This window comes from Miniopterus schreibersii, assembly GCF_964146895.1.
Source record: "Miniopterus schreibersii genome assembly, chromosome: 5".
NCBI classification, from domain to species: domain Eukaryota; kingdom Metazoa; phylum Chordata; class Mammalia; order Chiroptera; family Miniopteridae; genus Miniopterus; species Miniopterus schreibersii.
Genome location: NC_138106.1, coordinates 60,649,330 through 60,665,673, shown reverse-complemented (window position 1 = coordinate 60,665,673; position 16,344 = coordinate 60,649,330). Strand labels below are relative to the sequence as shown.

Genomic DNA, 16,344 nt, shown 5'->3' with positions numbered 1-16,344 from the left:
GATTTAGCTCCTGTGTATCTTATTCAACTCCAGCCACATGCCCTTCTTGCTGTTCTTCAAATATGTCTCACTTGCCTCACTGTTTCAGGTTATATTTAGTTTAATTTTTTAAATATCAAATTATTTCAAGATTAAATACAATTTAGTGAAAATTACACTACAAAGTAAAAATAATCCACATAGAATATTTTTACCCCCTCAACCAAAATTAATAATTACCTATATTTCAAGCTTTTATTAAAAACTTTATATTTATAGTAAATGGCAATGTTAATTAAATAGAATCCATTTAGAAAAAACATTTTTAAGAAAACATAAGTAAATCCATACACACTAGTACAGTTTTGGTTTTTATGACAATATTTTTAAAAGATAAATTATAGATTCTTTCAGGTCTCAAGATGTATTACATAATAAGAGTGACGTAACTGCAAACACAGCTTAACAAAAAAGTAAACACCATCACAGAGCAGCTTCATATCAACTAAATAGCATCAAATAATTTAACAATTACACCTCAGTAAACATTTACAAGAACACAGTATAGATTTAAAGGTAAATGCTAGCTTTGGCATTACTGAATTCAACATTGGGGCTTTCCACATTTGTGAGAACTTCAAAAGTCTATGTTAGGTAGTAATTTGTAGTTTTGATTTGGCCTGATTTTGAAACATGCCCTAAGAGTCCAATATGCAAATAGGTACTTGAACGTCCATCCAACTTCCCTATTTCAGTGAGTTACACTTTGCCAAGACCTCTGTTCTATGAGTAAAGACCCTCCAGAGCTGAGGGTCTTTACTCATTGTACTATGGTTATAAACTCTAATGAGGCCATAGTTGACAAAACATTAAAAAATAAGAATTAAAACAACCAGGACAGTAATCCAGTTCATACTAACTTCACCAATGGGACACAACTGACCAACTATAAATGAACATTCAAGCTGCCAAATATTTCATACACAATTAACAGTACAGATGAGTACCCTTTAAAAAAATATTGCATAAAACCTAAAAGGTTGAAGCTCAAAAGGATTTTGGAGATCATTTAAATAAATGGATCCCTTCATTTAGCAAATGGAGAAAGTGAGGCCCAGAGAAGTTACCTTGTTCAGAGACAGACAAGTACTTAATGCTGGAGTCAGGTATGGGACCAGGTCTGATTTTATTTTAATGTTCATTTTGGAATTCTATCCTGGTTTCAATAAATACAGTATGTGAAAGATTAAGAAAAATGCTTATTTAAATATTTAATGACAAAGGAGGGCATGAAATTATCTGTACCTATAATCTAAATCATGTAAAAAAGTCTTAAAGAAAAAAATGTCAAAATGTTAAAATTGAGCATTATTATTTGTGGTATGTATATACCTGTATTTATGTATTTGATTTTTTTCTTTCTTTTATATACTTTCCAAATTTTCTATAATGAACAACTACTACCTAATAGTAAGAATAAAAAAATAAATTGGAGCGGTAAATGTGCCATTAAAAGCCAACATTTGTATTATTAATATTAACTATGGTTAATTTGCAGCATGCAAAATACAAAACTAATTTGCAGTTAAGCATGCATTGCTAAAATATTTCTCTGGTCAAGTGAAGCAATTGCATTGTTTCTGAGGGAAAAACCAAGAGTAAATAGGGAGAAAGTATATCTATGCACACATAGAAACTGAAGTATTAATAAAAGTCAATAAATACATTTTACTACGAATTTTTTGTTCTTACTCTATAAAGAAACAGGTATTTACTGTTAAGTACAAATGGAGCAAACTGCAACCTCTTCCTCTTATCCCACTTCGCAAATAAGAATTTAATAAATAAATGTGAAAACTTAATCTTTAATTAGCAAGTTTCATTTACGTCTTTTTCTGGTGTTCTCTGAATTCTCAAAGGTAACTGAGCTTAGATGATTCAGCACATATACACATCTCCAGAGTTCATTTGAGGCTAGAGTATCACATGCTCTTACTGATTCACAGCCTACTACACAGAATATGTGTGTAAGCTTCCAGCTTCTATGTCTGCTACATATCTGGCAGTTCCAAGAAGAGTTGCCACTGGAGAATGGTCCAATTTGCTTTTTTCCACTGTCCCCTGAAAGATGTCCAATTTCATACTCTTGCTTTTTCTCAAGCACTCCGTCTTTCCAGCTGTGCCTACCCTCATGGTTCAGGAATACCCATCCTTTCTATAAAACATCCTTGACCTACAAAATCTGTGACAGCCTCTCCCCAAAGCTTTTATAAAAACTAAAAAGTGAAGAGTTGTACAATTTAGTGCATAATGTTCTCCTGTGATTTAATGTATGTCAACTTCATTTTAAAGTAGATTGTAAACTTTTGGGGCGCTGGTATCCAGCTTATCTTTCTTTTGCATTCATGTACAGTGGGAGTTCAGTGACCAGCAGAGAAAGGAGTACAGATGCTCTCAAAGTTTCACTTAGAAATGAGAATCTTAGCAGATAATAAAGTCAATCGACCAAGCAACAAGGTATTCTCGGTACTCACTATACAGCAAAAACAGTAGGTGTTATGGGCGAATCAGAGAATGCAAAAATAGGTTTTTGCCTTCAGAACCTTATAATCTTTTTAAAATTAGAAAAGAGTAGAGCAGAGTATATAATTAAATGTGAAGAAAATAAACTGTAGGAAGAGGAATGAGAATCGGTTTTACTAGTACCATGCCTGAAGAAGTCACGAGAACTTTCATAAAGAAACAGAGCCTGAGACACAGGCTTTTAGAATAAGATTCTGAAAAAGTCATGCATAGGAGGGAACAGAGTGAAAACTCACAAAGCCAGGAAAAGATCAAGACAAGGTTAGAGGCACGCACTGGGAATTATTGAACAATATTTAGGTGGGTAAAACTCCGTACATCTTACTGCTAGCAGAAGACCATAGAATAATTTAGAAGGAAAGAAAGAACAATGCTAGGTTTTCAATAGGAAAGTGATCTCGGGAAAGCAGAATTTAAATAAAATCAGCTGTGAGTACAAAAAATATTGGAGAAAAGGCAAGCAGCCTGATTTAATAAAGAGTAGGAAAATGGCAATCAGGAGACTCAGTTTTATCCTTGTTTGATTGGGTAGATATATGTAACTGTCCACTGTGCCTCTTGTTGTTCCCATATTTCAAATGAGACACCTGGGTTAACTCATTTTTCTAGTTTTAAAATCTATTGATATTGATTCTGAGATACTGTATGATCAGGTAAAGGCTTGTCCAGCGATGAGGTTAAGCTAGGGCAACAGGGAAGATCAGCTAAATATGAGAAACTTCAAAAGAACACCAGGACTGAATGGCTGAATGGATCTGGGAAATGATAAAATTTGGAAGAACCAAAGATCATTTTATGCCGTCAAACTGGGTAGCTGGGGAAAATGTGGGATCTCGGAGGAAGAGCGCGATACGGAAGGGAGAGCTTGCTGTGCTGTGCGCTACTCTACCTCTCTTGGATGCAGGGAAGACAGCTCTCTCCCCGCTGTGTGTGGAATCTCAGCTTAGGTTAGGGCTCGAAGATGCCGCGGCTACCAGCACGGAACCAGGAAGGTCCCTGATTCCTGGCACGTCAGTTTCTAAACCCAGCTGGACCATTTCCAGTGATGCATTTGTATTCACCCTACACGTCCTGTGCTGAGAACATCAAACCAGAACTGACGATATCTTTACGCACGGGCAAAAGGCCTCCACATTCAATACGACTCACTTGATGCTAGGGAGGAGGGCGGCAGCTGGCGGAGGGGGGGAGAGCCGAGGGGGGACATCATACTCTTCACTTCCCAGGTGGCCGTTGGAAAAGACCTGAAAGGAAAGCGAACGGTTAGTGCAGAACTTAACTTCTGGAGGGCCTTAAAACAGTAACAGCTTTAGAAAATGTGTAATTTTGAAAAGAATAGATAATTTCAGTTTATTTAAACAAGTGAAATATGTAATTTACATAAGAGTTAATAGCACCATGGTGATAATTCACATTGCCACCCCAAAGTAGCACCAAGTTATATGAAAGAAATCCACTACGACATGATTCTTAAGCATAGGAGAAGGAATGCTGTTATTTCTATAAATCAGCAATAGGGAGGTAGGTAAATAAAGAGTAAAATTCCCCAAACATGATCAGTTTTTACTGAAAAGGTAGAGTCTCTGTAAGGGTTCAGTAAAGAAAACAGCAGCACTGGTGCAATTCTTCTTTCAGTTCCCCCCAAGTAAGTGTTCTCAGTTATATTTCTCAGGGTTAACAACATCTGTAAACATCTTGATAACACACTACATGCGTATGATCAGAAATGCCTCTGTTCTTTCAAACTTCAGCACTACTGGTAACTAGAGACCTATTCTGGCTTTCAAAGTGCAGGCAAATTTATACATAGATTTCCGTGTGTAAACGACACAAAAATTGTTACCTTGCTCCTAAGGTACCACAGTCAATCACTGTTTAGTTACTCAGAATTTGGAAATTCTGGTTTCCAGGATGCTCAGTTATATTACAGGAATTGTCTGGACAACTTCTGTTTACTAATCCAACAACTTGAAATTAAAGTCACATAAAAAGAGAGAGAAAACTTTGCAAAGACACTCACAAGACAAACCTAAACATATTTTAAGATCTTTAAGCAAGTTTTAGTGTTTTATCATTGGCCTCTTTCCCAAACTCTTAATACTTAAAGGTGCAGGTGGGTGTGGGTGCAGGAAGAATGTAATATAACTTGAACAGTCCTAGGTCATCCAATCGATGACTACCGATTTCTTTTTGCCCCCTTCATATTTCTAAAGGGATGGTGAAGCTTTAGAATGGAAAATTGAGAAGGCCATACATATCCTTCTCTGTCACCTTAAAATAGGGAACATGTTTAAGGAATACATTTGAAATCTATCAGTATTTGCATTTCAAAGCTATACAATCTAAATTTTATAGCATTAAAGTTTCACTCTAAAAACTAGGCCCTGGCCCAGCCAGAGTGGCTCAGCAGTTGAGCATCCACCTAGGATCCAGGAGATAGCAGTTCACTTCCCAGTCAGGGCACATGCCCGGGTTGCGGGCTCGATCCCCAGTAGGGGGCGTGCTGGAGGCAGCCAATAAATGACTCTCTCTCATTGATGCTTCTCTCTCCCCCCTCCCTTCCTCTCTCTGAAATCAATAAAAATATATTTTAAAATAATAATTAAAATGAAAATAAAACCTAGGCCCTGTACTATAGTTCCACTTTCCCTTTTACATATCTGCTCTCATTAGATTCAATGTACTATAGTTATGCTATGACAAAATATATCTTTAAATAATGTTATCATAGACTACTGACTATGGACCAAATAACAGAACAAGGCACTCTTTGAACTTTGCTAGAGAGAGAGAAATGTCTAAGTACATACTAATCATTGCAAAGTTCATTAAAAACCTTTAACATAAAAAATGCTTTGTAACTAACAAATACATGTATCAAACCACAAATGCTTATTCTGATAATGAGCATTTAAAGTCATTCTTTTTTTTTGGAAAAAAACAACAGGTTTTTATTTATTTTAGAGAGAGAGGCGGGAGGCAAGAGAGAGAAAAAGAGAGAGGGAAACATCCACATGAGAAACACTGATTGGCTGCCTTCTGCACACCTCCTACTGGGGATTGAACCAGCAACCAGGGCATGTGCCCTGCCCAGGAATCGAACCTATGAGCTCTTGGTGCATGGGATGATGGTCAGCGAACTGAGCCACACTGGCCAGGGCAAAAGTCATTATTAACTGGAGTCTGTGCATGTTGCCAGGATCAGTACAATGTAAGACTTTTGCAATCCAATCTCCCTGATATTTCTGTCACACTTAAACTTTCACTCTGGAAAATGTAGTATGGATTTTACATGGAATAATTCATTTTATTAGGAGAAAGTAGCTAATGTATTGTTGATACCTAATAAAATTCCAGCAGTTATAAAAGGGAGATGTGGAAGTATTAGTTTCAGTTACATTGGCTGTAATCTAACAATCAGCCAATCGTAATTTTATAATCAGAACACTGTGAACATATATGAAAAGAAATATCAATATATGCAAACAATTATATTAAAAATGCTTTCATTTACACATTAGGTAAATGAAAGAATATTTATATTAATAATAGAGCATGCATGACATTTTGGGGGTACTACCATTAAATTTCAATGAGTCACACAGGCAAGCATGTCTATCATCAGTAAAACCGTGAAGCACAGTTGATGATGTAGTTTACATTCTAGGAACGCAAGAACCTAAGAGAGTTAAGGGACTTGCCCTAATTTTGTGACACAATCTATTAATATGCTTTAAGATGCTAGCGGCCCTCTCCTCCACTGCTTTAGACACACTGTCATTAACACGCAGTAACTCAAGGACTCCTCCTGCGTCTGCAGTGCCACAGTGTGTCTTTTCTGAATCACTCACTTGGTTCCTGGCATGTACTGATATTCTGCTTATGTTCTGTGTAGCTATGTTTTGTGGAAGAGCATTCAGGCCACACTGAGTCTCAGCACAAAGCCTCTCTGACTTCCTCATTTTATAGGACATTCCTTCAGTGCTTTACACACAGGAGGGCTGGAATGAAAGCTGACTGCTGATTGCCTTCGATGACATTAATGGAGGCATTAAGCAATGAAATGGCTTTCCCTCAGTACAGCTGGAAGAAACGCATGAGTTTACTGAAATTCTCTCAGCAAACCACAATTTATTTAATGGCTGGTGTTGTATACAAAATACACTTATACAAAACAAGTAATTCTTCGTAGTTTTTCCTATTTGATAGGCTGAGGTTACACATATGTACAAACAGCAAAAGACCTAAATAATGCAGGTACTAAGGTGATGTTCATATTTCTGTTCATCTAAAGTGCTTGGTTATGTTACCTGGTGATGGTGGAATGAAAACATTTAACATCATTTCATTCTGAATTCCATGTTCCCACTGTACCCATTTCATTAAACTGAAAATTATTTTAGCTGCCACTACCTGAGGGAGTGTAATAAGTAACACTTTTTTGAGTTAAAAATAAATATTTTATTTTTTCTGGAAACCTGACAGGCTTGCTTGCAAATAGAAAGCTAGTTCTTCAAATGCACAGATGGATAACGGTGACTGAAGCAGCTCACACTGAATCTCACTCGTTCAGGCCTCTTTGACGCTCAACTAAGGATCGCTTGCTTCTGCCCTCCTCGCTCACAGTCCTGAGCCCACCACAGTTCCACTGAACATGCCATCAACTGAAATATTCCGATTCAAGCACTCCTGTCAGAAAAACTTTGAACGCGCTTTCCTGTCCACCAAAGTAAAGACAGCTTTGTGTAGAACATAAGACGCTCCATAATTGTTTTCAATCTACAATGCCCTAGTTTTGCCTGTCACGCTCACTGCTGATGCCCATATTCGGTCCAAACTGACTTCCCACACTCGGCACGCTTTCCCACCTCCACTCGTCCTTCCTGCCATGCCTACAAAAACACCTGCTTGTCTTCCAGTGTCTACAGCCCGTGACCCTCTCGCATGACGCATTTTTACTTTCTTTTACCCCGCATCTCAACTAGAATGCTTTTGTCCTGGGGAGCCCACATTTTATTTTCTGGATACTACTCCTATGTCTTATCTTTTAGTTAATGGTATACCTGTCTCACTCTCACTATACTGTGCTGCATTCATTTTACATTCCCCACAGTGTGGTGAACATCCTCAGGACTCATATAGCTGAAACAGGCTGAAGGAACAGAAATACATTAGGGGAAGTCTAGACATGTGGAAGAAGTATAATCTGAGTTATCACATAATTTATTGTAAATTCTACGTTACTTATACTCTAGATTAATATTTTTATACAGCCTCAAGACAGCACTGGATCCTAATCTTGAAGTTTGAAATGCTTTCTTATGATTCAGATATTATCTAACAATTAAGGTTAAAGAATTTGGGACTCTTGAGAAACAGTGAAAACACTCACTCTTGTGATAATCTTGGCACAATTAAGAAAAACCTTTCTATTTGTACAGAATCCCTGATACACCTCATTTTTTTTACCCCACATATGTAATCCCACACAGACACTACTACCCCCAAAATGTTGCTATAATTTGTCATTCAACATCAGATTGGAAATAAAACCAGCAAGCATAGAGCTCTTGAGATATATAGATATGTTTAAGGTCGTTCATATAAGCATGAGACTCACCAAAAGAACAAAAGCCACAATCCCAAAAGTGAAATCATTCAATGTATTTATCTAGCAACATCTTCAACAGATTACTGTACATGGTCATTCTAGAATAATGTCACATGAAGTAACACGACAAGTCAGAGATAGTTTTTATCACATAAGAAACAGCACTAGTCTTTCTCTTTCAAGAGGAATGAACAAAGATAGTCGGACACAATGTTAGTATCTAGAAATAAGGAGATAAATTTCAAGTTTCCAATGGCATTTTAAAACACTGTAGTGCAAATAGTTTCACCACAGATAATTAACACCAACCAACCATCCATAAATATCTAGTCAACGAAATATTTATTAAGGAATGGGTTCATAATGTGACTAGAACCTGAGAATTTCAGAGAATGGAAATAGTGCTATAGGACAGACATATCTTGCCAGGAAAATAAAACACGATAAGTAATCCTAAAATTCTTAGTTTGCAGATTCATGTTGTAAGTATTATGCTAGCTGCCTGATTATGGTAAGTGGGAAGGGGAAGAGAAAGGGGAGTAAATGGAAGTCAAAGAAAAGTCTTACACTTCACTTTAACTATGAATTAGAGGGCCTTTTCCCACAGAGCTCTCTACAACTAGCAAATGGAGTAATTAGAATTTAATTTATTCTTGCTTCCCTTCCCATTTTTCTAGCGAAGATGCAACTAAAAAGGGCCAGTGGTTCTAATGGATGATGGAAACTGGCACACTGAGAGAAGACACATGATGACAGGGAGTGAGTTGTCACGCCATTTATAGGGTGTTTAGTTCTATGAATTCCCCTTCTGGTATTCCATATGTACATTTAATTTGCATTTAAACTTTCAAAACTTAGCCAAGTTTTCTTAGCTTAAAATGGGAAGACAATATTTAATTTGAAGCATTACCTCTAATTAAAATAAGTCTAAATAGTTGTTATATTCAACACAAAAATGTAACCTTTATACAAAAATTAATAGCTAGCCTAGGGCTTAGAAGAGCAGGTTTATATTAGGGCTAAAGCTGTATAACACAGTATCTAAAAGAAGCTTGAAGCAAGAGGTCTCCAGTGAGCTGGCTAATTATTATATTTTAAGTATCTCTGAAGTTCATTCAAGAAATTGTTACATGCTGCTTAACATATAACTAGTCAATTCATGTCAGAGACCATTTCAACACTCTTCTGAAGAGAAGTGTGATCATGTAGGAATGAAAAGTTAGAGAGACAGAAGGAAAAAAGGACATTAAAAAAAAAAGAATGGCAGGTCCCTCCAATAAGTGCTTTTATAAGTGCTTTTTCTTTCATATACATCATATTTAGGTGACATTGGAGGAAAGTATCATATTAAGAGATGAGAGACTGAAGGTACCAAGGACAGTCATTGGCAGAGTCATGGCAAACCACCACCACTCCTGCCTTGTGTTCAATGCTGTAGTAGACAGTACTGACTTCCCATTCTGGCCCCCACAGAGAGTCACAGAGGTCACCTGTTATATACAAAGTATTCATTACCCCTTTTCCATCACACACGAGTGCACAGGACTACATGCCATATTTCACACTTCTTTGTTTTCTGAATATATTATAGGGTGAACTCATCAACTGCAAGCCATTATTTTGAAGGATCAAGTTACTTCCTTAAAATAACAACTTAAGATCAACAGAGGTGGGCTCACTTTAATACTAGTCTTCGGAAGAGGCAAGCCTCCTTCAGCTGAGGGAAGATGGAGATTATCTGATCTCAGAGCCAAAAATACCATGGAAGCAAGTGCAGGAATCTAAGCAACTCTGCCAGGGGCCCACTGAGAGTTCCAACTAAACTCCGTGGTTCCCGCTGTTGCCCCTTTGGTTTCCTGTACACTTCAATTCTTTCCTGGACATATAAATGATAGTGGCGATATCCTTCAAGAACTCAACACCTGTGAGAGAGTCTCAGTTTTATGGAGAAACAGCTGGCTCTGTAACAGTGATGAGAAGTTTCATTTTACCTGGTTGCATAGGTGTTCTGTCCTAGGCAACAATTACAGTGCGGATTTATGATATGCTATAATTATACAATTTTTTTTTTCAAATTACAGAGAACTAGGAGAGTTGTGTTTTTTTTAAAGTGCTAATTCTCCCACCAACAAGTTACTAACAGGAAACAATTCTAGCAGATAAAATAAGGGAAGGTGAAGTAAACCTCTGGCAAACTGTCTAGTGTCTTGACATTAAAATTAAATCATCACTTCGAACCTGTCCCTGGACTGCTTCTAAGTTCAAGCGTTCCTGACCTTCGGCAGCCGGGGCGCAGTCCCAGCCCGCAGGCGGAGCCCCGCCTCTCACCTTGGCGCCCTCCAGCGGCGCGTCGTGGCGCCGGTGCTTCCTGGCGAGCGCGGGCTCGGCGCCCGCCCGGCCGTGCCTGCCGCTCCCCGCCGTGGCGCCGGCCTTCGGGGAGCCTTCCCCCAGCAGCCGGCAGCCGGCCGGCGCGCTCGGCCCGAAGACGTCGCGGGGGCACCAGGCCTCCGGGGGCGCGGGCTGGTCCCGGGGGGGCACGCCGTCCACGGGGAGCAGGTGGCGGCTCAGCCTGTTGTCGGGGGGCACCGGCGGCGGCCTCTCGGGCGGGGGCGGGGGGTCCCGCAGGGGCGGCGGCGGCGCCGGCAGCGGCTTATCCTGCTTCCTCGCCAGGCAGGGGGAGGCCTGCGGAGACAGGGGCACGGCGGGCACTGAGGCGGGCACTGAGGCGGGCACTGAGGCGGCACAGGGCCAGGCCGCAGCCCTGGCGCAGTCCCACGTCATCTTCCCCAAGCTCACGAGAGCTTTAAAAGTTAATGGAAGACTCACACAAATACATTTCATTAGAAACTGCTGTAGAAAGGAGCATATAAAAGGAAATGTTAAAAGTATAAAGACTGTATGAGAAAAAGCAGAATACCAAAATTATATGGTGATTTTGAAAGGCTGACATTAAAATAATACTGAGTCATTAACTGATTTATTTACACGTTTCTATGACTTAGCAGAGAGAAGAAACCAACATTGTTGTTTTACTTTTTAAAGAGCAACGTGATTTGTAACATCTCTGGAAGACTGAGAGTTGGTTCTGTTATTTTCGTCTTCCCTGCTGCAATATAAAGCAACTGATAAGGGGAAAATTTGCTCTGGTTCTTCATTTTACCAGTTAGTACCAGAATAGTAAAAACTCAGAAATAATATAGCAGCAGCATTTATAGCCCTCACCTGAATTTCGTGGACCCTTAAAATGAAAAAAAAAAAAAAAAATCAGTCTGATTCTTACATGGAAGTATCCTCGAAGGTATATATGCTCCTGAATTGAATCTGTGTATCCCACATAGCATTTACTAGTATATACTTGGTTCATCTGATGAATAATGTGTGCTTTTGAAAAAAATTTATTGATTTTTTTAGAGATAGAGAGAAAGGTGGGTGGGAGTGGGGGGGAATCAGTTTGCTGTTCCACTGGTTTATGCATTTATCGGTTGACTCTTGTCTGTGCCCTGACCAGAGATGGAGCCCACAATCTTTGTGCATCCGGACGATGCTCCAACCACTTGAGCTCCCCCGGCCAGGGCTGATTTGTGCTTTTGCTATTAGAGAGAAAAGGAATGTGTTGTGTGTTTACATAATTCTGCCTAAATAACATCCTAAGAAGTCTTAATATGATCTTAAAACCAAGCTAACTGTAATGTAGAGAAATACTAATAAAATATTGTGTGCCCAACTCATTTTAGACTGTAAAGCATATTACCAAATGGAATATTTTAAATCTTGTATTAAATATGGCAAAATACGTCCTTATCAAATTTTTAAAAAATCCACAGACTGTGCAGAACGAAAATAAACTGTAGGCTTAGGTTTACTGAATTAGAATTATGTCTTTAATATTAAACAGTAATGTAATTACTCTGCAAATATTGTAATTCTTTATAATTAATTGCTTCAGGTATAAAAAGTACATATAATTCCCTCTTCTGAGTCACCCTGAAACATGGGTGATAATTTATCACACCTTAATCCCTTATGCAAATATACTCCTGTCACATTTTTCTTGTCATGACACTATGAAACTGAGTGTAAAATATCATTTGATAAGAATATTTTAATACACATAATGACCTTTTAAATCCATTTTAAAGAAAAACTGTACTTACTCTGCTATTTATTTTAGCAAATCAGGGGGCTGTTACAGACATGTGCTCTCTCTGAATAATTATATAACTTTTACTATAAGAAAGCAAGGAATACGACAGTGGGCTCACCATATGCAAAATGAGAAACCCAGCAAAGCTGTTCAGGAACAATTAAGAGCACAAGAAATATGAGAAATGAAATTTAAAAGAGGCCAACCAAGCAATAACTGTCGTGTAAACTCATTATCTGTTTCTAATGAAGTCGATTTACCTTTGGTGAACCGGTTGGGCTGCCGCACGGAGACCGAACCATGCCTTTGTGAATCAGGTCCAGGCGGGGAGGCACCGGCGGCAGGCTGAGGTGTGGGATCTGCAGAGGGTCCTGCTGTGGCTTTCTTCGCTGTGCAATGGGCGACGACCCTGGGGAGGTGACTGGTGAATTCTGTCTCTCAGTGCACTAGGGCAAAAAAGATAATGATGCTGTTTATTTGATGTGTAAAGTGAAGGCCTTTCCTAAAGAAGACACTTGGTTTTGAGAAGGTGTCTGCCACTGAGCATCTCTTGAAATAAACTCACTCAGTTAACTCTGATTAACAGCTGGAAAGGGCTCATACTGTCCCTCAAGGGCAGTATTAGTAAAGAATAAATGGATAAGTTTCTCCTACATATTGCAGAACGGGCCTGAGAAAAAAGAACAGCAAAAGCGTAGTTTAAAAACATCAAATGCAGATATTGTTTTAGAGGAAAGGAGAAACAATGCAGTAATGGCATGTTGTTCCTGGATATCTATAATATAGAATTTTCTTTGATATTTGATTTAGAGCACATTCTGGAACTTAGAAACCATTTTGTTCCATACAAAATATGTATGAATCCAGTGTATAGTCTACTTTCCTACAAACCAATATAATCAGGCAAGTTTAAAAAAAATGTGTATTTAAAATAAATAGGTTTGAGCGGGTGGGTGGAGGGGGAGAGAGTAACCAAAGAACTTATATGCATATATGCACAACCCAAGGACACAGGCAATGGTGTGGAGAGGGACCAGGGAGGGGGATGCGACGGGGTAGAAGGGGTAAATCGGGAGAAACAGACACATCTGTAATATTTTGAAAAATTAAAAAATAAAATAATAAAATAGGTTTGAGCCCACGTATTTTCTTCCTCGGACTTCATATGGAAAAGGAATTCTCAAATTAAATGTGCCTGTGTTTTTTAATCAATTAACTAAATCTAGAAAAGTCTGTGCTGCTGCTAAAAACATATATTTCTATGTTACTACAGGTTTTCCATTTTGTCTGGTAGATAGCATCAAAAAGCCAATAGAAAGTACTTCTAATTCTATATAGATAATCTTTTCTAATTTGGAAGTTTTTTTTAATTTTTTGTTTTTTGTTCTTTTGTGTGTTTTTTAATGTGAGATAATCTGATTGCTACCTGGTATAAAAGCCATAGTAATTAATCAAATAGCCTCTCTAGGATAAACAACATTCTGTTCTGCAGTATTAGGCAGTTTCCTTTTCAAGACTGTTACTGGCTTTCTGGAGACCTAGGCTTAATTTTTAAACCCACTGCATCAATTTAGCATGCTTTGATATTCATCTGTTTCCTAAGGTTAGTATTTACAAAGAGTTTGAAGCTTGTGGTTAAGCCACTTCTCTCCTAACGTTATTCACCTTTATGAGAGAAGTCAATGTCAACAACTGACAATTTAATTCAAACTCTAGCACCAGTGAGAAAGACTTAGCCATTCTGTCTTTATCTGAGATGGGATAACAGATTTGTGTTCGCATCCACACTGAGTTACGTAAACATTTTTTTCTAATTCACTAAAGTTGGGTTTTGTCTTATGTTTTTCTCATGATTAGACAGGGATTGTTGGTTTATGGAAGGAAGACTTCATGTCAAGTGTCCTCACTATCAATAGGACTGGTCAGTGCTGATGTTGACCTTGATTATTTGGCTGATGTACTAACTGTCAAGGTTCCTTCACTGTAAACTGTAAAGTTACTCTTGTCTCCTCCTTTCCCTACTGTACTCTTTGCAAAGAAGTCATTATGCACAGCCCACACTTAAGGAGTGGGGAGTTATGCCCCCCTTATAAAGGTTTTTAAATAAATTTGAGTGGCTAAACAGAGCTTCCGGACCATAGCTCAGATAGGCCGGGATATTGTCATGACAGTGCTAAACTCTCAAGTCTTTGTCTCTGTCAACTGATGCCAAATAATTTAAAATAGGTCAATACTGCCCAGCTGGAGTGGCTCAGTGGTTGAGCGCCAACCTATGAGCTAGGAGGTCACAGTTCCATTCCCAGTCGGAGCCCACGCCCAGGGTTCAGGCTCGATCCCCGCTGTGGGGCGTGCAGGAGGCTGATCAATGACTCTCTCATCATTGACATTTCTGTCTCTCTCTCCCTCTCCCTTCCTCTCTCTGAAATCAATAAAAACATATTTTTAAAAATAATATAAAAATAAAAAATCAATAAAAACATTTTAAAATAAGTCAATACATTTAGACATAATTTTATGATAATTTTAAGAACCTTTTCTTTTTAGTAATTTCATGATTCTTTTCTATATCTGTTATAAGATAAAATATTTCCAACTGTTACTTAATTGAAAGAGAAAAAGTAGAAACTTTATAGTCATAAACTAATTTGAATGCAGTCAGTGATTCTTAACAAAATAACTATTCTACCCATACAGTCATGGGGTCTTACATGGTCATGAATTTGAACCTTATGGAATTCAACCTATCCAAAAATGACCATAGACAGAACGAAAAGAATTCCTAGTGTAAAGCTGTGTGCATGAGAGTATCACAGAATTTCAGATCAGGAGATGTCGCGGGACATCTAATTCTCCACAATTCCTTTTAGGATAAATTCTAATCTCTCAGAACTGGCAAGATTTAAGTGATAAAAATACCTTGTTGGTCTGGTTATTATCCTTAACAAAAAAGGCTGAAGAAGCAAAGCTATTCACACAATTCCCACCCCAGGCAAAATACACACACCACCACACACACACAATAGCACTTCATTAACTTGGGCATTTGCAGAGAACTGTTTCAGTGCTAGGTGCATACACTGCCGAGGCGAGGCTCCTGAACAGACCTAGGCTCCTCCAAGCACTTTTCTTCCACAACTATCTTCCTGCTTCCCCCACTATCAGACACAGGAAGAATCCTGACAGAGCCAACGGCCCACTACCATCAGAACTTGACTTCCACTTTAACTGATAATCTTTAAGTAGTTACCAAATTCCTAGTATGTTTAAATAATGGGGTGGGTTCTATTTGAGATGGGTGAATTATTAGACATTGAAAGGGTAGAGTGAAAGTCCTCGAGACAGTCATCCAAACCAACGTGTGTGGTGCGACAACTTTGACCTTCTAGATACTCCCAGACAAGCACAGCTCTGGGAATGTAACTGGAAGCAGACGTGCTTAGCACAATTCATGTTGTATTGTAAAGGTGATTACAGACTGTCCTTCTGAAGAACTAATTCCTTTTGAAGCATTCCAGTATCTGTAAGTTGGCTTAGGTGGAATTTTATGGAGGATATACCTGTAAGTAAAGGGATAGGAACGTTTTATCCTCATTGACTATGTGGATTAAATTCACAAATTACTCCTTTTTCTGAGTTCTCTGAAATCAAGGCAAAATTCCCATGTGAGAGTCGATAATTTAGCAATGCCCTTTAGATAAAAAAGCATTATTCTTTGCTTAACACTTAGCTATCTCTACGAACAACTCTGCAATTAGATGACTGAATCTTTGCATAAACTTTCATTGCTGGTAAAATTCAACGCTAACTATGAACATTTGTAAACATTTTTAGTAGATGGTCACATAAACGGTCATTTTTAATTTATTCAAATAATTACCATTTTTATTTCCTTCCTACTTGAAAGTCTAAGGAACAAAGAAGCCTAACACAACACTTCACACCCCAGGCACATAATTAAATTTTTAGATGAGACATTAAAAATTCATGAAATCAAACTTATCAGTTCAACTTACAGAAAAGAATAGAC

The 16,344-nt window shown here is 38.3% G+C and overlaps 1 protein-coding gene across 2 annotated transcripts in view; it reads right to left on the bottom strand.

The window, feature by feature from the left end:
* The window catches only part of CBLB (Cbl proto-oncogene B), a 189,668-nt gene that overhangs the window by 30,889 nt on the left and 142,435 nt on the right, over nucleotides 1-16,344 (bottom strand). For both annotated transcript variants that reach the window (XM_081138560.1, XM_081138561.1), the window contains exons 11-13: nucleotides 12,578-12,763; nucleotides 10,502-10,855; nucleotides 3,712-3,806 (exon numbers count right to left, since the gene is read on the bottom strand). In XM_081138560.1, coding sequence (XP_080994686.1) covers nucleotides 3,712-3,806; nucleotides 10,502-10,855; nucleotides 12,578-12,763 — 635 coding nt within the window. The remainder of the gene's footprint in view (nucleotides 1-3,711; nucleotides 3,807-10,501; nucleotides 10,856-12,577; nucleotides 12,764-16,344) is intronic.